The following is a 20,604-nucleotide window of genomic DNA, read 5'->3' as shown; positions in this document are numbered from 1 at the left end:
TTACAGAGAGATTGTGCTTTCCAAAGGGCAATGTCGATAAGGTTGGAGGGAGCAACTACAGGTGGATAGATGAGGTTGGGGTGGTGAGATAGGGTGGGGGGGGTGTTGGGTCGAATGGGGGTGGGAGGGGAGTAGAATGAGGAGATGTCCATGGTGAGGAGGAGGAGGAGGAGGGTTAAGAAGGGATGCTTAGCAGGTAAATGGGGTGTGAGGGGAGAAGGCAGAGGAGGAGAGAGTTGAGGGAAGTGAAAGTTAGAATCACGCATGCCAAAGGAGCAGATGGGGCAATTGGAGGCGTGAAAGAAGAGTGGGAGTATAATGCGGTGATAGGGTGAAATGGAGTTAATCGATGGATGTAGGGGTTTCAGCAGAGATGAGGGAGAGAGGGAAATCGAAGGAAAGAGGTGGGAGGGGGCAGTAAGATTGGTCAGTGAGCTCAGGCCAGGGATCGATGCAGCAGTGCAAATAAAGGTTTCAGTGTGGGGGGTGGAACGGAAGAGGGAGGTGGGAGGGGAGGCAGTGAGGAAGAGCAGAAGAGTGGGGCGTAAACAGTTGGCTTGTATTTTATTGTAAAGAGCTCTTTGGAATTTGAGGCAGCATTTTTGATATGTGTGTTCAGGGCATTAGCTTTGTGTGCTATGATGGCTGCTTTGTATATTTGGTTTGCTTTTAGCAATGCATTGGCAGTGTCCGTGGTATGTTTTTTTTTTAATGGATATTTTCCATGGACCTTTTGTTTAGCCTGAGTACTACAAGTTCGTCATTGAACCAAAAGGTTGAGCGTTTGTCTGGGCGTCTTGTTTTGGTTGTAAGTGGGGCTGTAAGTGGGATTAGGGTGTTAATGGTGGTTGTTAGGCACTTATGGTAGGTGTCTGCTAGGCCGCTGGGTTTGTTGCTCAGGAAGGTGTTTCGAGGAGAGGGAATCCTCCAGAATGGGGGTTAGGCAGTCTACTCTTACTTTGCGAATATTTCTGGTCTCGACCGTGTCCATTTTAATGGATGCAAAGTGAGGTTTCTCACCATAGGAGAGCATGAAACTAATAAGATAATTGTCAGTCCAGTCAAATGGTACAATGGAGTCTTATTAAACAGGAGTGTTTATTGTGTGTATCCAGTCTAATATTCTGTCCTTATTGTGGGTAGGGGCGTTGACTATTTTAAAGAAGTTCATGTCTGTGAGCGCGGCGTAGAGGGCATTGGCTTTGTGGTTTAGTTTATCATTGAAGCCTAAGTTCAAGAACTTGGTATTAGGTTTGAGGTAGAGGGTGAGGAGTAGTAGGATGTCTGATTTAGGGTGGGAGATATTATTAGGTGCTCTGTAGATAACCAAAATGTTGATAGTGGTTTTCGGGTTTGTGGGGAGTTTGACGAGGAGCAGTTTGTGTCCTTCTAATAGGACAAGTGGGCAAGATATGAATGGCAGGTTGGATTTGGCGATTATGGCCACGCCGCCTCCCAGTGCATTAAGTCTATCGGTTCTAGTAATGTTGAATCCTGGTGGGATGGCTGAGGCTTGGTGCAGCCAGGTTTCAGTTACAACTAGTAGATCCAGTTGCTGATCTAGGATAAGGTTATGGGTCTCAATGGCATGAGCTCTAAGAGATTGGACATTTAGTAGTGTGCCTTTGAAGCTTTGGGTTGGCTCTGGGATGGGGTTGGGAGGGGACTGTGGACTGGGTCAGTGGGGACATGGGCAGCGTGTGTCATTCAGGTACAACATTGTGGTGCACGGTTAATTTGTTAGGTTGGGGTATGTGGTTAGCCTGAATTGTTTCTCTTTTGGTAGGGCTGACTGTACAAGGTTTTAGCAGTCGTTTGTGGCAGTAGGCCTTTAGAGTAGGACTAACAGTGTTGTAATGGGAGGTGCATGCTCGTAATCTGTTTGGCCTGGCGGTACCCTGAATGGGGCGCCTAGTAATTGGGAAGGCCGGTGAAGGTCTGGGACTAAGTATTGTGCAATGGTCATCGGAATTGTTAGGGGTGGTGTAACAATCTGGATTTGTCGTGATCGTAATGGGGGTGTCTGTAGACATCAGACTTGTTACTTCTTTTGACGCCCGGAGTGTTCCTCTGGACCAGAGTGAGTTGGAATGGGGGTGTTTGGGCAGGAATGGGGTGGGGCACAGGATGGGGTGGTGATATAGACAACCCTGTCTAGCAAGGCCATTAGCCATTGGGATAAATGCTCCTTGTGAGCATGGTAGTGCGTCATCTATTAGTCGGAAGAGGCTCATATTGGCAGGGCTAGGTGGGTCCATTGCGAAATGAATTGTAGTGGACGTAATGGTGGACAGTACACGTTAATACACTGCAGTTGGAGGCACTTTAGGTGGGCCTGATAAACAGGCAGACACAATCTGTGTTGTGGGCCATGTGGGTAGGGCACTGTAGTGCGAGTTAAACTAGGCAGAATAATCTTGGTACAATATTGAGACATCTATGTGCGACAAATAGACTTGGTAAGTAACATGTTTACACGTGGTGCTGAGTATATTCTAGTCCTATGTGATACAGGGTAGTGTGTTATGGTGTAGGCATAAAATAAAGGGACTGGACAGGTAAGACAAATCAGGATAAATGCAATGCTCGAATACTTTTCAGGGCAAAGGAATGCACAAAGCAGATACTTTTCGAGCAATGGAATGCACAAAGCAGATACTTTTCAGAGCAAAGGAAAGCACAAAGGAATGCACAACTCACATGTACAGCCGATGATAGCTATCCTTTAGATTACAAAGGGTAGCGTAGGATTAAGGATTACTAGTAAGGGGTAGGGCGGCAGACTGTAATAGGAAGTGACATTGTACAGACATTTCTCTTACCGTAATTGTGAGTGAGCATTGATGATGGACAACAGTTAGCAATTGCTAGTGGCATTTGTACACAGGCAGTAGCTTAGCACAATACTGTGATAGCCCAAGATAGGTACGGGTAGTTTAGGTGCACGTAAGCGATAATCAAGCAACAGTTTGCATTTGTACTGACAACGGTGGCCCTTAACAATATACGGGGTAAGGCAATCAACTTATTATTAGCTCTAGCAACATTGGCTAAGACACGTACAGCATGTATTTAAAAATGTAGGCAAACACTTTGCATGTTAATATAGTATAGTGGACGTGTTTAAGCATATGAGCATAATCACAGGTGATGCAGTTACATATAGTGTGGTAGTAGAGTAAGCGGACCGGTCCTCCGTAGCGGCCTAATAGAAGGAGGCGGCATAAGCGGCCCTTGAGAAACGGGTTTCTTTTAGGGCTTACTATCGGTCGGGCAGTCGCATATGGTGTGCGTCACTAGTAGCAGAGTCAGCTGATCGTGATAAAGAAAAGTGATTTACCATGTATAATTGGTGATACGTTCCAACCTTCCTGTAGTCCAACGGAAAACAGGCAATGGGCGACAAAGTAGTAGCGGTTGCTGGCACAACCCTACGGCCCTCCCGGCTCCGACAGGCTTGGGACAGGAGCGTTTGTTTGCGTGCCTTCGTTTGGTGGGCCAGCAAAACGCCTGCCAGCGTCTGATTGGTGTAGAAGTAGCGTGGGTTAGCCAATCAGGAAGACAGCATACAGGTATCAGACAAAGTTAGACTTAAGTTCCTTGGTTGTGATTTGGAAATTCCAGGAATTTGTGGAAAAGGGTATGATTTGAGTTGTGTGTCCGGACCTTTTCTGAAGGTAATTTAGTTTGTATCTTAGAGATGTTTTCATGCAACGTGCCCTCTGAAGTTTGCCAATTCAGTCTAGATTTTAAACATCTTTTTGGTTTGGATTGGGACGATGAATGCTTTCAGGTCATGCAAGAATATATTTTTTTTCCAGCCGTTGCTTTTGTGGTGGCTGTGTTTTATTATTTTTTTTGTTTAATAGATTTTCTTTGGGCGATTGTGTCAAGTGTTGTTCTCTCCTGACTTAGGTTATCGAGGAGGATTTTAAGATTTATAAGTGTGATAGGATTGTTCTTGCCTCTGAAATGTTCTCCTAAAAGGCTTTTCTTATTCATAGTTTTAGTGGCCTTTCTGGTATGTTTCTTTAGTTTGAGGTCTCTGATTTGTTTGTTATGGGTGTGTTGCGATGGACACCATTAGTTGAGAATGAGTTGGCGGTCTGTCCATGAGAGCTTGATGTGGATAGGGCTTTTTAGTGGGAAGTTGGAAGTCTAAATAATGACGACATGAGTAACACTGTGTGCATGCTCACTGAAGATTGGAAACCCAAGTTGTCCAAGTTTGAGCAACAAAAAAAAGTGTTGGCATTGTCGGGTTGATCCCGCCATAGATTAATAATGCTTCCTAGAATTAGTATCTTGCTGGAGGCAGCCTGTAAACTTGAGGTTGTTCTCTGTTGCTAATGATTTGCAGCCAGTTTGTCTGAACAGGCCATTAGATATGTTATTATCAGTGTTCCATATTTTTGAGGTTGACAGTGGTTAAATATTGCTTCTTCTGTGTGATGAAATGTATAGTTTCTTTAGCTGATCTAATAATTACAGTACGATTCTCAACTTGCAGAGTGAAGTGCTTTGAGGTCTTTCACATGAGATAGCATGGTTTGTGGGGGTCAGATATCATGGTTGTCATGTGTTTTCTGTGTCTATGGTGGGTTTGGTCTATGTATGCAATTTTACGGTTGGGGTTATTGCGAATTTTAGGAGGCTGTTTGGTTGTGTAGTTGGATCTGTTACAGGTTCCTTCCTGGTTGCCTGTCTTGTTCAGATTTACCACAGCTAAGATTAGATGGCGGATGATATTGTTTTTTTATTACTAAATGAGCTTAAGGTAGTAGATTGCCTAGTGTCACTAATTGAGAATGCTTGGCCTGGATCATTATCATATTCTCTTATTTCTTTTAACATTCGTTTGTTTTTGGAGAGGTATATCACTTCCCAACAAGGGCCCATGTTAGTGAATATTAGGATATTGTTCCATCAGACTTAGTTTTTTGCCTAGTATCTATAAGGGAATGGGTTACCCAGTAACCTAGTAAGTAATATTTTTAAACCTATTCTGTTCTGTTTTCTAAAGTAATTGTATGTGGAATAGTTCTCCTGCAACAGTTTGTGTGATGGGGCCGGTACTGTCCATGTTGTTGTACTTGCTTTGTGCCATGATGTTGGCTTAGGATAATATGACTTGTGCGCATTGACAATCTGTAGCAGAGACACCTGCGTTTTGTAGTGGCTGAGTAGTGCTTGGATAACTAGAGCATGCAGATGCAGCTGGGCTGTTAATGGTCTATTCCAGAATAAAATGGTCAGATAAATGGGATGTGTATGGGGTTGTTTTGTGCTACCAGCACTTAAAAGGTTTTGCTTTCTCTGGGATGCCAGCACCGTGAGATGTCTGATCTTAGTAGGCAATCTCTCTCTCTCCCTCCCTCTCTCCCTCTCCCCCTGTCTACCTCTCTCTCTCTACCCCTCTCTCTCTCTACCTCTCTCTCTCTCTACCTCTCCCTCTCTCTCTACCTCTCCCTCTCTCTACCCCTCTCTCTCTCTTTCTACCCCCCTCTCTCTCTCTACCTCTCCCTCTCTCCCTCTACCGCTCCCTCTCTCTACCTCTCCCTCTCTCTCTATACCTCTCCCTCTAACTCCCCCTCTCTCTCCTTACCATTCCCTCTCCCCCTTCTTTCTCTCTACCTTTTCCCCCTCTCTCTACCCCTCCCTCTCTCTACCTCTCCCTCCCTCTCTCTCTCTCTACCTCTCCCTCTCTGTCTACCTCGCCCTCTCTCCCCTACTCTCTCTCTCTCTCTCCCTCTCTCCTGCTCTCTACCTCTCTCCCCCTCTCCATCTCTTCCCCCTCTCTCTACCCCCCTCTCTTTTCCTCTCTACCCCTGCCCCTCCCCCTGTTGGAGTATTTATTCATGAGTGGATAACCAGCTGCTTGTGCTTAATGGTTGCAAATGACAGTGGACAGGCTAGGAACTTCCAGTGAACCGAGCAACCTCCAGGAGGTGTATGGTCTGCTAGGTTTTAGATGCCTTGCCACAAGACGGAAAGTCGATTTTTAGAGAACTCTAGGGTAAGCCCATTCAATGAGGTGTAGCAGACACCACAGATTTAGCACACTGATACAGTGCATAGATGAGCTTGGGGCTTGATTTCGATTTTAGAGCAGTAAAAGGCATGCACATATTATGAGGTGTAGAAAGTGTAACAAGTTTAGAACATACATCGGTCATAAATACACTGAAATGAAGCTGGCACAAACAAAACAAACTTCTCAAGTCTAGGTAGTAGTGAGAGGTGGTGCACAGGCTCCATTAGTTAGCACATTTTTCAAAGGATATTCTGGATTGAGTTCAGTGACTTTGGGTGGTTGTGGTAGGGTGGTCCTATCCGTAATATCATGGGGATATTTCCCCCCCCAAATAGGTCTTGGAAGTCAAGACTTTGTTAGACTGTGTGGCAAATTGAAAGGCAGTAAGATAACATAGTTTGAATTGTGCATACATTTAAGAGGTTAGTTATTTTGCTTGCTAGAGGGGCGTATGCCAATATTAGGTGGGATAAATTGAGGTTTCCTTATTGACAGTCTATATTCTAGTCAGAGAAATACATTGCTTTTTGACTTGTCTTTGGGACCGTCCAGCATGGTGATGATGGGAGAAGGGCTAGACACATGCTTCTCACTGGGTCAGTCAGAGGGGATGATCCTTCTGTGATGTGTAGTCAGCAGGTAGCACATTACTGTGGTCTCCCTCCCTGCTCCGGATGCCTATACAAGTGACTGCTCATTTTAAGCGGCTCTTCTTCACGTAAGCACTGTTTACAAATACAAATGTTTACTTGGATATGATATATGATTTGGTATTTGTATCACGCCTCTACACAAGTGTTTCTAGGCGCCACAAGACAAGGGAGGGGAAACGGAGGAATGACGGGAACAAAAGATCTTACTAGGCCTTACGGCATTCAGATTGTGCAAATGAGAAGTGCAGGGGAGAGGGTGCGGGGTCAGGTGCAAGCAAGGGGTAAGTGCAGTCAGGGCAGTAAGGTTCTGAGTAAGTGCAGGGACTGCAAAGGGCTACACCTGGGTGCAGTCCCAGCCCGGGTGTGCTAGGTAGGTCAAGAGGCAATGGAGAGTGTCTGGTCGACAGGGGGTGGGGCATGGTACCCTGTGTGGCTCTGAAGGCAACCATGCAACCAGTCAGGAAGAGCAGTCCGATTAGCAGGGGAGGGGGAGAGAAGGAACAGGCGAAAAGGAAGGTCTTGAACTTCAGGTGGTCTAGCTCAAGTCTGAGTGGGGCAGGAAGGTCATTCTACAGGGAGGCACCTGCGGAGGAGTTAGATATACCCCCATTGTCTGCTTGGAGAAGTGTCTGACCCGCAGAGAGTTGAAAGTAGCTGAGCACAGGGCTCTAGAAAGAAGGTATTTAAGAAGAGCGAGGTGGATATAGTGAGGACCACGGCCCCAGAAAGCCGTGTGGATGATGCACAGGGTCTTGAACTTGAGCCTAGCGGCCATCGGGAGCAAGTGGCGACATTTCAGAGCTGGAGAGATGCAGTCTCTGAGCTTGAGGCCAAGGATAAGTCTTGCAGTCCTGTTCTGTATGAGTTGAAGAGGCCGAAGAGTAGAGTCAGGAAGATTGAGAAAGAGGCTATTGCAATAGTCCAGCCTGGAGAGAACCAGAGCTCTGGAGACAGTGAGTTTCTGGGGGAAGGTGAGGAAAGGTAGAATACCTCTCAAGAGGTGCAGCTGGAAGTGTGCCTTCTTGGCAAGGTCCGTGATGTGAGGTGAGAAGGAGAGAGTGGGGTCAAAGATGGCACCATGGTTATTTGCCTCACAAGAGGGTGAGGGGAGGGGGCCCAAGGAGGGCGGCCAGAGAGGGAAAGCAGGAGCAGTGGTCCCAATGAGAAGAATCTCAGTCTTACTGGCCTTAAAGCAAAGATTGTAGAAAGCACACCATCCCTGAAAAGCGGATACACAGTCAGGAATGAGCAAGGAGGGAGAGGAGGCTGAGGGTAGCCTGAAAGAGAGCTGTCTCTTCCGCCTAACACTGAAAGTTAGAGGAGAAAGTAGAGATCAGATGGGCCAAGGGGGCCAGATAGAAATTAGCCAGGGTGAGAGGATAGAGCCCTGGGGAAGACAGCATGTGGAAAGAGGTGGCGGAGAGAAAGGACCCTATTTGGACCAGGGAGGGTCGGTACAAGGGGAAGGAGGTTAGCTACGGCAGAGCCTGCCCTTGATGCCATGGTTTACGCTGAGATGATTGATCAGGGTGGCGTGATTGACCGTGCCAAAGGCAGAGGAGCAGTCAAGGAGGATGACAGTGTGAGAGCTGGAGTCGAGGTTGGAGAGCAGATCTTCACGGGTGTTCAGAGAGCAGTTTCCATGCCTCTGACTCCCATGAAGCCACACTGCTGGTCATGGAGATACAGCAGATTAAATGTGAATGTTTAGCTGAGAGATGGCCAGCTTCTCCAGAAGCTTGCCCAGGAAAGGAGTGATGGAGATCGGGCGATAGTTAGCCGGACAGGAAGCATCAGCAGCAGGATTTTTTAGGAGAAGGTGCACAAGGGAGTGCTTGAGGAGAGAGGGGAAGATCCAGTGGCAAAGGAATTATTACAGAAAACGTTCAAGGCTAGAAAGAGGGAAACAATGTTGTTCGTAATGGTTCAGGCAGAGCAGAGGAGCGCCTGTTTAGATGAAACTTTCATAGATCGGACTTGTCTAGAAACAGCATCAGGTGTTATAGGAGAGAGAGAGAGGGAGGAGAGGAGTGGGGGCAGAGGGCGCCTAAGAGAGTCAGAAGAGGAAAGCAAGGACAGGATTTCCTTGGTTTTAGTGGTGAAATGAGAAGCCAGGGCCACGCATAGGTTACAAGGTACAAAAGAGGTAGATACTGCAGGCGCATTGGCCAGCTCCTTGCAGAGGATGGAGGTTGGGACTACAAAATGTATAGCACTGAAGGTGAGCCAGTGATCTGTCTGATCTCAAAGTAAAGTTTCTTTGTTGGTTATCGCTTGCACCCACACACGTTTATTTTTTTTGTAATTTTTTTTTTTTAAACAAGAGTAAGATAGCAAGTAACTTCAAATGCTTAAAAGATAATGAATGAGGCTTGCTGATAGGTATACATAGTCCCATAGAACTATTTCTAGAGAATATTTGCCAACTTGGCGCATATACATGAGCATGCAATGCAATATGATTGGTTGAATGGATGAGAATGCATATTGTAGTTGCTGTTGCTAATGGAACTTGATTGAGGAGGTAATAGTTGCTTTGGAAATACAGGCCATACCGTGACTGTTTGCTTGTCAAAAGCAAGTTTTGATTAGAGGCCTGAACAAAGACCATTATTAACTGAGTTAAGCAAATGTTGGGTGTACAGTGACTGTCAAAGGAGATCTACCTGGTTGAGGTACAGAGGTGTTTTGGAGGTGTGTGGATTGAGTGATGGAGCAAAATAAGTGTATTCTTGCTCGATAATCAAACTTGTACATGGGATATGATATACACCTTAAGATGAGGTGGACCCTGTGAAAGTTGACATTTGAAGGTTTAGTGTGGTCCCTGTGCAAGGAGGTTATCGCCAAGTTGGATCTAGAAATGTTATATATATGATTATTTTTGGAGGCTATATGGACTGAATGGCTGTGGAGCAAGCCTTGCACGTTTCTGTAACTGAGCTATAGGTTGAACTGGCTGGTTAAGTGAAACCTCACCCATTGGGTTGTCCCAAGTAAATATGGGAAACATTGGAGTAGAGATGATCCTCCTATGTGTTCAGCAAAGGGGTGCTTTCTGGTACATAGGCTTGTACAGGCCAGGCATACTTTATCATTAATAGTCTTTAGTGCCGTTTGTGCATGGTGCGAATGATTTCAGCCTTTCATTGCATCTGCTAGTCATTACATACCTTGGCAAAGTGAAAGGATATCTTATTTGAGCTACAGGAGTGGTATGCATGATTTCCCTCTCCTAGAGAAAGTTGTTTTAATTCTTTCTGCAATACAAAAGCTGAGGCATAGTGCAACGCAAGAAGACTTCACAAATGTTTTTCCTACTGTTTCCATGTGAAATTGAGCTTTTTCCAGATTCATTGTAGTGTGCATTGAGGGCGTTGTATGTCAGCTAGTCTTAAACTGTTTCCACCTCTTCCTGCTCTCCACTGCAGACCAAGTTTGATATGCAGAACTTCCACTTCTATCCTGCTCATCTGAGTATTGAATCTAAGATCTAACAAATAATTAAAGGGGTGGCCTATTAAATCCTGTACACTAGTAAATGGGTAACTGGGTTATTTTTGTGAAACGGGTGGAATAGTGTCTGCACATTTTCCCTCCTTGAGTGCTTGAAAGCTGCGTTGGTTGCTACTTTATGAATATTCACCATCCATACACATAATAAACAGATCTGTACCAAAGGTATGTTTGGCTTAGTGTAGTGTAGATCAGTGGCCTTCATTGTGGTCAACTATCATCAACCCTCTTCTTTTTCATGATGCTCTATTGTTCTTATACTTCCAATAGCCTGCTTTATTCTCTTTTCTACAGGAAACGTGCAGGAAATGTCAATGGCCCTGGAAGGAGCATGAAGATTTTACATGTGAACAACTGGCTGAAAAGGACGACATCAAGTATAGAGTTACAATGCAAGTATCATTTGGAATGGGGCATTAGACATGTATGATTGAATGAATTCTTATCGCAGAATCTAAGGGTATTTTCAGAATAAACTAGATTAGATTATTTCATGCACATTCATGGCGATTTTGACACTGACTACAACTCTTCAGCCATTGTAATTCCATGTACATGCTTTTCTGTTGAAGGCGAGGGATATATATTCAAATGCCATTGTATGTGGTCAGTCCGACTCGGGAGACAGGTGACATTTTGGATCATGTGTTGCTTTGTTTGAACACCAAAACAACCTATCTTTCCCTATGTTTCTTGGCCCTATCCTTAAGAAAAGCAAAGTCTAAAACTGTGCTCTTCAGGATATCCTACGAAATAACCTCAGTCCGCTGTCCAGAAACCTAATCTAGCATGACTCCTCTTCCCTGCCGGGATAGCAAGGTTTTGCTGCAGGTTCAATCATCAAATTCGATTTGATCAAATTTCTTTCAACGTATTCTGCCACAAATATATGTGGGGGGAGTGGGTAGGTTTAGGGTAATCATTGTGGAGGGAGTTTTGGGGTGGGGGGCTGTGATGGGGTCCCCCTGTATATTATTGCAGCTTAATCTACTCCAAAGAACAAATACATTTTGTGTATGAGTCTTTGGGTCAATTTGTTCTCACCCGCCTTCACGGGGGCTTGGTTGGTCGGTTTGTTCTCACCCCACCTTTGTGGGGTCGGTTTGTTCTCACCCCTCCTTTGGGGTGGGTTTGTTCTCATCCCACCTTTGAGGGGGGTGCTGGTTTGTTCACACCCCGCCTTTGGAGGGTTCGTGTCGGTTTGTTCAAATCCTGCCTTGGGTGGGAGGAGGGGGTCGGTGTGTCCTCACCCTACCTTTGGGGGGTTTGGTCTGCCCTTACTCTGCCTTTAGGAGGGGTCAGTTTGTTTTCACCCCGCCTTAGGGTCTTCGCCTTTCCGCCCTCCTCCCGACGCGACCGCGTACCTTCTGCCTTCAGGCGGTGCTCTACGGTCGAGCATTTTGGTGGGCTGATGTGTGCTCTCCTCTGGTCGGCTTCCACTGCATCTGCTAAAGCTCCCTTCCCACTGTCTCCCTGCGGGGCTTTGGCGGCAGTTCTGCGTTTCGTTGTGACTAGGCAGTACTGACATCCTCCACCGAGTCCTGTGCACAGGGCCTCTCTGATCTGCGCTTCGGCCGGTTTTCTGAGCGCTCTGTGGCCTCCACAGCGGGTCGAAGTGCCATGGCAGGCGCATACTCTCCTCTCTCTGCCATACCTCCTAGGAGAAGGTTCCTTACGTGTAGTTCTGGGCTTCTCTCCTCCCTGCCGCCGTTGTTGATGGGATCTCCTCCTTTCATGCAACGAGAGGGTGGGGGCGTATCTCCATGTTCTCTGGTGAAGTTTGAGGAGAGTGCCTGAATAGGATCAGAAACCATACCTGCCATTGGTATGTGAAGTGGTAAGTCATTAGACAAGTGAATTCCCATGCAACCCACAAACATATTGGATTCTGGAGACATGTGAGGATAACACATATCCCTATTCGGGAATGCTTGTCCTCTAAGGGGCTGGGGGTCACCCCCAGTGGGATCCCGCTTGCCCTGTCTCATATGGGGTGTTAAGCTTAGCAGGCTCACTTCCCTAGTCCCGAAGCGGATAGCTCCCCCTTGGGGAGAGAAGACAAATTCCCTGGATTCATCACATGTAGTTACAGAAAACCTCAATTATAAGGGCAGACCATTTCGAACAATGCTCTTTGGAGTCTCCTCAGAGGTGTGACTGAGTACCTTCTCTTGATAAACCTGGACCATGAGTTGTAGAGAGATCAATGCTGAGTTTTTGCTCTTTGCACTACTTATGATCTGGACAGTCAATACTCTGACCTTCATTGCAAAATATGACAGGAAGATGTGTCATAGAATCGCCACATTTTGGAAAACCTGACATGCATTAGGCAGCAATGGAATCCCAAAAATGGGTCAAAATGTCCTCCGACCATGTGACTAGATGTTGCCGGATCCTGTTTTCCACCAGTTCTTGAACAGAGCAGTACTCTGGTGCTGAGCCTAGATAAAGGCAGCAAACTTCAGGCCAGAGGTGCAGATGCATAGTTTGGACATGCATTTTGATGGACAGAACCTATTTGGCAAGAATATAGGCATGCACCTAAAGGGAAAACATGTGAACACTGATACTGCTAGGACCATAAGCTCCCAAAGGGATGAAATGCAGTGGCCATGTCACTCCTTTCTAGGCTCCAGGGGCTACAGCATGGATGTCAATGCCAGTAGATCTCTGAATCTTCCACGCCATACAACCGAGTATCATGCAGGGCATTTTCACAAAACAGGAAGAGTTAAAGCTAGTTCTGGTCCCAAGGCACCAAGCAGGCCTGTGAATAGCAATCCTTCCCCACTGAACACCCCAGTTGGAGTCTGATCCAACAGGCTTGGAATTAAATCACAATGGATGGAGTGCTGTACTTTGTTACACATGGACAAACTTCAGAATGAAAATGACACCCACCATGGATGACACCAACACCAAAGAAGGTTTCAAATTGATTATTTTCACCCACAGAGTCCTAATCTTAGAAATATGCTCCCAGGTACAAGTCTAGCTTTGAATATGTTTTAAAGCAACCCAGGGTCACACTGTGCCTCCTTGTCGAATTAACGCAGCTTATTGGTGTCCATGTCAGAGGATGGCACGTCATGGGTGGTGAATATGGAGTCTGCTTCACCCGATGCCCTCATTTCCTTTTTTCTGCAAACTCAAAATCTATAGAATGCCACAGTGACTGCGGCATGTCTCCACCCCTCGCACCCCATAGGATTTGAGGTTTAAACCTTGTGAAGACTGCGGAAGACAATGTTTGTCAGATCCTCACAAACTCTGCGTTTGCTGCCCTGTCCTGGATTATGACACTGAGGAATATGTTCCTTGTCAGTTGATGCAGGCCAACGCCTTCAGTGAGTGTGTTGCAAGTGTCTTCAGTGCCTTGCAAAATGGAAGCAAAACTGCCACCAAGTCCAAGGCTCCATTGGTGCTTTTAGCCGTTAAAGAACCAGAAAAGACGCTGTCCACAGCACAGAACGTTCAAGGAGAACAAGAGGATGAGGTGCAAAAGGTCTTATTCTCTGAACCCATCTTCTCCTCTTGTTGGTCCTCCCAGATCTAGTGCCAGCACTGTCTGCATCAAGAGTCCGAATCAGAGAAGATGGCACCTCCACAGTTGCTAATCCTCAGTGCTTCCTCAACAAAGGAGCAGTGGAAGATGGTCAGGCAGTTACGGAGGTAGAACAAGGGACCTCTGCGCCATTTAATGCTGGTAGAGGCCTCCACTGCAAACCTGTGAGCATGTTCTAGGGCCCAGAGCCAGAGGTGTCTATTCTGCCTTCTGACGAAGTAGCCTGGGCACTACATTGTTTACTTTGGCACCACTTTGTACCCATTCTTCGCTAGAAGGGCCTGTTATTTCCCTCTGTCACCTGGAGTAAAATGCCTGGTTAGACTTAGCCAGAAACGTAATGAGGAAGGGGGGGACAAGTTCATTTTGCCATAGAGTCCCTAGAAGAGGGTGACCTTCATAGCTTCCAGGGCCATGCCAAGTCACTTGGTCTGGCGTTCAAGCAACCACAAGCTTTGTGTTTCAAAGTATTAAGGGTTGATCCCTTTAGTTTAAAGGGTATGCTTGTGGATTGTATACCCCTTTACCTCCCTTTGTTGTTTGTATAGGTTCAAACAACCACCTACATCATTTGCAAGTGGGCACTACTTTTGCTTCTTTCCCTTCTATGCTTGCAGGTGCTGGGGTCGGGTGCAAGAAGGGAGCGCTCCTTGGAGGTGGTGGATTCACCTAGCTAAAGGAAATTGTATGACCGGGCCACATTTGTCGCCTTGGTCCAGTGTTCCATCACAGCCTCCAAACCCCGTTAATTGGCCCTTACCCCATTCTCTTTCCCTCCACCCCATATAATGGATAAAGGCCACCTTTAATGACCAGTCCTTGCAGGTCATTTCTTCTGGACACAGTATTTCTCTGAAGGTCCCTGGTCCTGTCACCCTTTTTGCCCTAACCTAGTCGGGCATCATCAGTGAGGTGAAGCTGAGCCTCTCTAAGACACAGTGAGCAAGGCGTCCACGTCTGGATTACCCAGATTTACTTAGGGTGAAACCCCAAGTTTTACAAAGTAACAAAGCTGCACTTCACTGATGAGGCCCAACTAGGCCAAAACACGTGTCTGGGGTTGCTGATGGTACTCTTGTTCAGAGGAGATTTGCCTAGCATTTCGGTGCTGGACTGCCCTTGTGGGTGGGACAAAGACTGATATGCAAATGAATATTTCTCCACAGTGAAGGGTGCAGTGAGCCAAAACGTGGTTGTAGACCCTCCTGAGTGGAAGAAATTCTATAGAACAGGGTATTTGACCCATGTTTGTTCTCAGTAGAGGGGCTCCCACGCTCCTGTGTAACCCTGAAGCAGAAGTAGCTGGGACATATTCTGAGAAGAACTGGTGCTTTTCTCTTGAGGAGAGAACCAACCCCAAAGGCGATGGTAAGCCATATCATCTGCTTTTAATGTCAACTCAATTCCAAAGTAGTCTGATGGAAACAGCCCCTGCATATTTGACTACGGGGCCCCATGATGTGGCCATGACACAGTACTGTGCACTATTGGTTGTGTGTGTAGATCGTTACAAGAAAATGTAAAAGGAGGCTTGTCCCATCTGCCGAAAAACTCATTCTATGCTTAACAACTTCCAATAATTGAAACATTGTTTTGCTAAATTGCCAATGGTATACTCTGCCCCTTGGAACTCTCCAAGCAGACTAATGAGTATATTTTAGTAATCCTAGATACTGCTACTGAATATTGTGTGAAACCTGAAGATGTCTCCCTGGCTAGTCCCCGGGCTCTGTCATCCAGGTGGCCTGGACACAGCCATCGCTATTGTATCCAGTTCCTGAGGGTGGACCAGTGAGTGAGCATCACCTGGGTGGGGCCTCCTCGGGGAGTGGGAGTTGGACACCGGCGGGTCAAACACAATGACCCCCTTCTTTCAACACCTTTTCCCGATCCTACCACATAGAACATTCAAAACCACTGCCTGACCCCTTTTCCGACATGAACACTTTTGCACGACACAACAGAGAATGGACTAGCACCAGAGCCGTTTACCTGACATGTCCCAATACAAGGGTCAGGCAAAGTCAGGCAAAGGATCAGAATCACACACACCTGCTGCCCTTTCCCACATGGATAAAAGGTGGAGCAAGAGAGCACAGTCCGAGTAAGGCAGAACACACAACGAGACAGCTATCCCAGTCCTGCAGTTCAAGAGGAGGAGAAAGGCAGCAAATATCGAGAGACTGACGAGGAGAGAAACAATCTTGCCCTTTTTGACAAAACCCTGTGAACCCTCCGCTGAGAGAAACGTAAGACCGAGGACAATAGCCCAAGTATTGTGAAGCAGATGTCAATGGTACACGGAGCGAAGCAATGCCGATAAGCCGGAGCGAGGGAGATTCCTGCTTCGGTGGTACCAGCCTTGACTCCAGTGAAAAGGAAAGCCAAGCAGTTCATTACAGCTGGTGAGTCGAGGGGAGAGCTGATGAGAACCGGGCTGTGGTGAATGAAAGTCGCAAAGTGGCAGTGAGAAAGTTCAAAGAACTGTAAAATTGTAAAGTGGAGTCCAGCTGCAGAAGGGGATAGGCAACACGTGGGTGCTGCTCCGAAGAAACTCTGGTTGATCCCCATCTGAGTAAAACTATAGAAACCAGAAGCCTGTAGGAGAGCTGCCAAGATAGGTCAAAGTGGTCATACAGGAGTTCAAGCAAAATCCCTGTACAGATGAAAGCCTTTGATCTACAAACTATAAAGAAAGCAAGGGAAGGGAATCCCGCAAACCTTGAAAGTGAATGTAAAGATAAAGTTGGCAAGTGTGAACCCGTGTTACACTTCGGGCTTCCCTGCAGAATACAACTTCTTTACAAGCTCCTCTGTGGACCATATACAGGTTGCCATGGCGCCTGTACAAACTACGACGGACTCCGTGTCAGCTGACACGTCCTGTACGTGGAAGACGTACGGCAAGACACGCCCCCATACGGCTTTAAAACCACCGTCTTTCAAGGGGCTCGTTGCTGCTAATTAGCATTACAATTTACAGCGGTTACGTCCGTTACTACTTCGTGTCTCCTCCACACGAATTCCTTATCTGCTTTCCTGGTTTTGACCCTTGCCTGACTTCTGGATTGGTTTGCCTCCTTCTTTATTCCTGGCATGCTCGTCTGGCTTTTGACTCAGAACTTTATTGGATTCGGCTTCCTGCTGTCTCTTGCGTTACTACATTCCAGTTAGCCGCTCCTGGGCGTGGAACCACAAAGCCTTCCTCGCAAAGGACTTGCTGTCAACAATTTGGAACTTTCTACGCTACTCTGGATGCGTGTGTGCTCAGGTACATACTTATCATTGATAAATCCAGTGCTATTATTTCTCTCCATGACCTTGTCTGGATATTTGTCTTTTGTTGGATTCTGGGACATTGAGTGACTATATTGTGAACTTGTCTTCAAGTGCATAAAAACGCTCTGCTGAAACTGCACCAACCCGGCACTAGTGCGACCCTCGTGCCGTTCGGGGCTACTTCCCTATACTAACATTCCTGTTTGTTATTTTCTCCTTTCGTTGTCTTCTGTTTTATGGACTACTTCCTCAAGATCTCCTTATTAAGGTTAGTTGTTATTGGTTCGATATTTAGGTGGATTGATACTTTAGGAAAGCTCTTTAGAATGATCCCACTCCTTGTGTTTATTCATATTTTTTGTAGATCCACCCCGGGGAAGCTCCACTCCAATACTTACCATAGGTAGTTTCCCGTAAAATACAACTGTTCTGATTACTTGGTTTAATTTCAACACTGTCTAATATCTTTGTATTCCTTTACAGCATTGGTATTGGCGGTGTGTGTTCTCCCCGCTCTTTTGTTCAATTGACACCTCTGTCTGACCCAACTGAAACAGCAGAGAGGTACATTGTAGAAAAGAGGCCCTATTTGAGGAAGCCTGAGTCTTGTACTCAGGGGAGCTGGGATGGAAGGCTGAATATCGATTCTTGTACCACCATCATCTCCAAGGGCACTCCTCCACATCTGGGGCCTATTTCGGAGTGGTGAGTAACAACCCGACTGGTGGATGACGACGAGAAGGGAGCAAGTCTAAAGTCCCAAGAAACAATGGGTTGAAAAGAGGGAACCCGACCGAGGGATGTCCACTGGAACTGTTTAAAGAACATTGACATTTGAGAAGGGACCAAGCCCGAAAGAGGGAGAGCCAGTGGTGAATCCATCACCCTATAGAAGTCTGAGTGAACCCGGTGAAGGGAGTCTGAAAGCACAGAGGGGTCTGCGCCCAAACGATTGAGATTCAAGGGTGAATCGATCACCCGAGAAATACGTAGAACAGAAATTGGTGTTTATTTGATTTTTTGATTATTTGAGAATCTATCATTCCCTCAGAACTAGGGGAGACAACCACTTTGGCCCTGATATCGAGAGGAAGAGGGGTGAGCGCCCGGAAGAGAGGTACCCAGGGGTGAAAAATCCTCGCCCAAAGTGAAATCCGGAAACAAACTTTCATTTTTGTTGAAGGAACTTTAGTTTATTTACATCAGGCCCTCGAAGGCAAGAGACTTTCAAGAGAAACGAAACGTGGCCATCGAGGCTCCTGATAAGCTGGAACGGAACTGTCGACTCGTGCTGGGGAAGCTCAAGTGTGTACTGTGCTCCAAGATCCCACCTTACCCCATGCTCAAAACCTGGGGAAGGAAGAACGAAGATACTGCATCCTGACACATTATTTAAGAATACTTCTTTCCTTGAAAACCATCCCACACCCTTTTTTTGTATTAGTTGTAAGGTTTAGCAATAGGTTTCTTATATAGGCCCTTTTTATTTTGACACAATGCCCCAAGGATTGCCTTATTTTCATTTGATGGTTGACGCTTGCTCCTATCTTAGATTTAGGTGTAGATCAAGCGTTTTTCCAACCTGCATACAGTTTAATAAACACCCTTGAACTGTGATCACTTGTGTTTGTCTTTCCTGTTGCCACCATGAGTTATTTACAATAGCCAAGTGTTTCTCCTTAGGAATAACACCTACCTGCAGATTCCTAAACAGCTCTTGCCATTCTTCTTAATGGTGGGATTCATAGCGGTCATTCTAATGGACAAAGGCAGCAAGTTTATGTCCCGATTAATGGGGGTAATTAAAGAACTTCTACCAACTTCTCTGACAAACTGGCCTGCCTCCTGCTCTAAAGGCATTACAGACTCTCTATCCGTGCAAAAAAAAGGGCCCACATTTAGGCACGAGCATCTGGCACATCCAACAACACGTCTGAACTCTTCAAAATCTTCAGGGAACTTGCCAACCGCTCTGCAGTATCCTCTGCCCCAACTCCTTACCAGGCCCCTTGCGATGCACTCGCCACTCACTTCACCTCCAAAACTCAGGGCATACTGAACAGCCTTATCACGCACTCTTCTAACCCATCCCTCCCCTTCAATCCCTTGCCTCCCCTGACCACTCACCCTCCTCCTTCGCCTCAGTCTCTCCAGAGAAGTCACCCGAGCTGTCAACTCCATGAAGGTCTGTTCTAAACGGGTTGCCCCTTGCTCATCCAGAACCATGAAGGACAACATTTCCTCTCTTGCCCCTGCTCTTGCTGAGCTTTGGAACTACTCCTTTCCATCCTCCCACAAGCACTCCCTTGTGCGCCCCCTCCTTAAAAAAAAACACCAGCAGACCTTTCTTGCACGGCCAGCTATTGCCCCATCATCCATCACCCCTTTCCTGGGGAAACTGCTTGAGAAGTTGGCCCTCCCCCAAATTAACTCCCACGCTGAACTTGTTGGCGGTCTTCACGACCATCAGTCTGGATTCCGAGCAGCCAGAGGCACGGAAACTGCTCTTCTGAACACCCGTTATGAACTGCTTGCATCTCTTGATTCCCACTCCCCTGCTGTCCGCGTCCTCCTTGATGTCTCCCAGGGCTCAATTTCTTTGTCCCGGCTCTTTAACATATTCCTTACTTTGCTGGCACGTCTACATTCCTCCTTCTCCACCAACTTACAGTGCCACACTGACGACACACTACTCTTCTTCAAACTTCCTACAGACGCCCTTGCACCCTCCTCCATCCCTGACTGCCTCTCAGCCATCCAGGCCTGATGTACTTCTAATGATCTTTGCCTCAACGCCAGCAAAACAGAGATCCTCCCTATTTGGACCCCGGCACCCGACTTCTTCCTTTCACTCTGGCTTTCTTCCATTGGGCTGTCCCCCTGCTCCCTCCTCCGAAGCCAGAAACTTTGGTGTCATCTTCGAATCTGCTCTCTCCTTCCTCCCTCATACTCAGGACATTGCCAAGAAGTTCCACTTTCAGCTTTTCCTTCTAAAGGAAATCTATCTTTCATCACCTTCCCCCAGAGATTCAATGTTACCCGGGCTCTGGTTCTCTCTAGGCTTGACTATTGCAATAACCTCCTTCTTAATCGACCTTTGTCCACTATGCTACCCTTCCAGCTAATCCAGAATAGGGCAGCAAGACTTATCCTTGGCCTCAAGCCCAGCGACCGCATCTCTCCTGCCCTACAAAGTCTCCACTGGCTCCAGATCACAGCACAGATTAAATTCAAATCGCTCTGCATCATCCACAAGGCTGTCTGGGGCCGGGGGACCACTCTTTCTGACCAAATACTCCCCCTCTAGACACCTGTGTTCCTCTGGCACCAACTCCTTGAATGTGAAGCGGTTTGCTAAACAGAGAGCAGGTGGTCGATCGCTTTCCTCAGCGGGCCCCTTCTTTGGAACAGCTTCCCTCTTCGTCTTGAGCAGGACCTCCTTAAGTTCCGGAAAAGCCTCAAGAACTTCCTCTTTACCTCTTCCTTCTCTCCCCTGCTAATCGCACAGTAGTTTGACTGGTGTGCAGGGCCCTTCTGCATCATCGGGCCCTGAC

At 46.7% G+C, this 20,604-nt stretch overlaps 1 protein-coding gene across 2 annotated transcripts in view; it reads left to right on the top strand.

The window, feature by feature from the left end:
- LOC138567392 (E3 ubiquitin-protein ligase RNF216-like) overlaps window positions 1-20,604 on the top strand; it is a 2,013,370-nt gene that overhangs the window by 1,673,189 nt on the left and 319,577 nt on the right. For both annotated transcript variants that reach the window (XM_069645556.1, XM_069645557.1), the window contains one exon: window positions 10,498-10,595. In XM_069645556.1, coding sequence (XP_069501657.1) covers window positions 10,498-10,595 — 98 coding nt within the window. The remainder of the gene's footprint in view (window positions 1-10,497; window positions 10,596-20,604) is intronic.

This window comes from Ambystoma mexicanum, chromosome 2p (genome assembly GCF_040938575.1).
Source record: "Ambystoma mexicanum isolate Mex_15411 chromosome 2p, UKY_AmexF1_1, whole genome shotgun sequence".
Taxonomy (NCBI): domain Eukaryota; kingdom Metazoa; phylum Chordata; class Amphibia; order Caudata; family Ambystomatidae; genus Ambystoma; species Ambystoma mexicanum.
The sequence above is the reverse complement of the archived record's forward strand: the minus strand, read 5'-3'. Positions and strand labels throughout refer to the sequence as shown.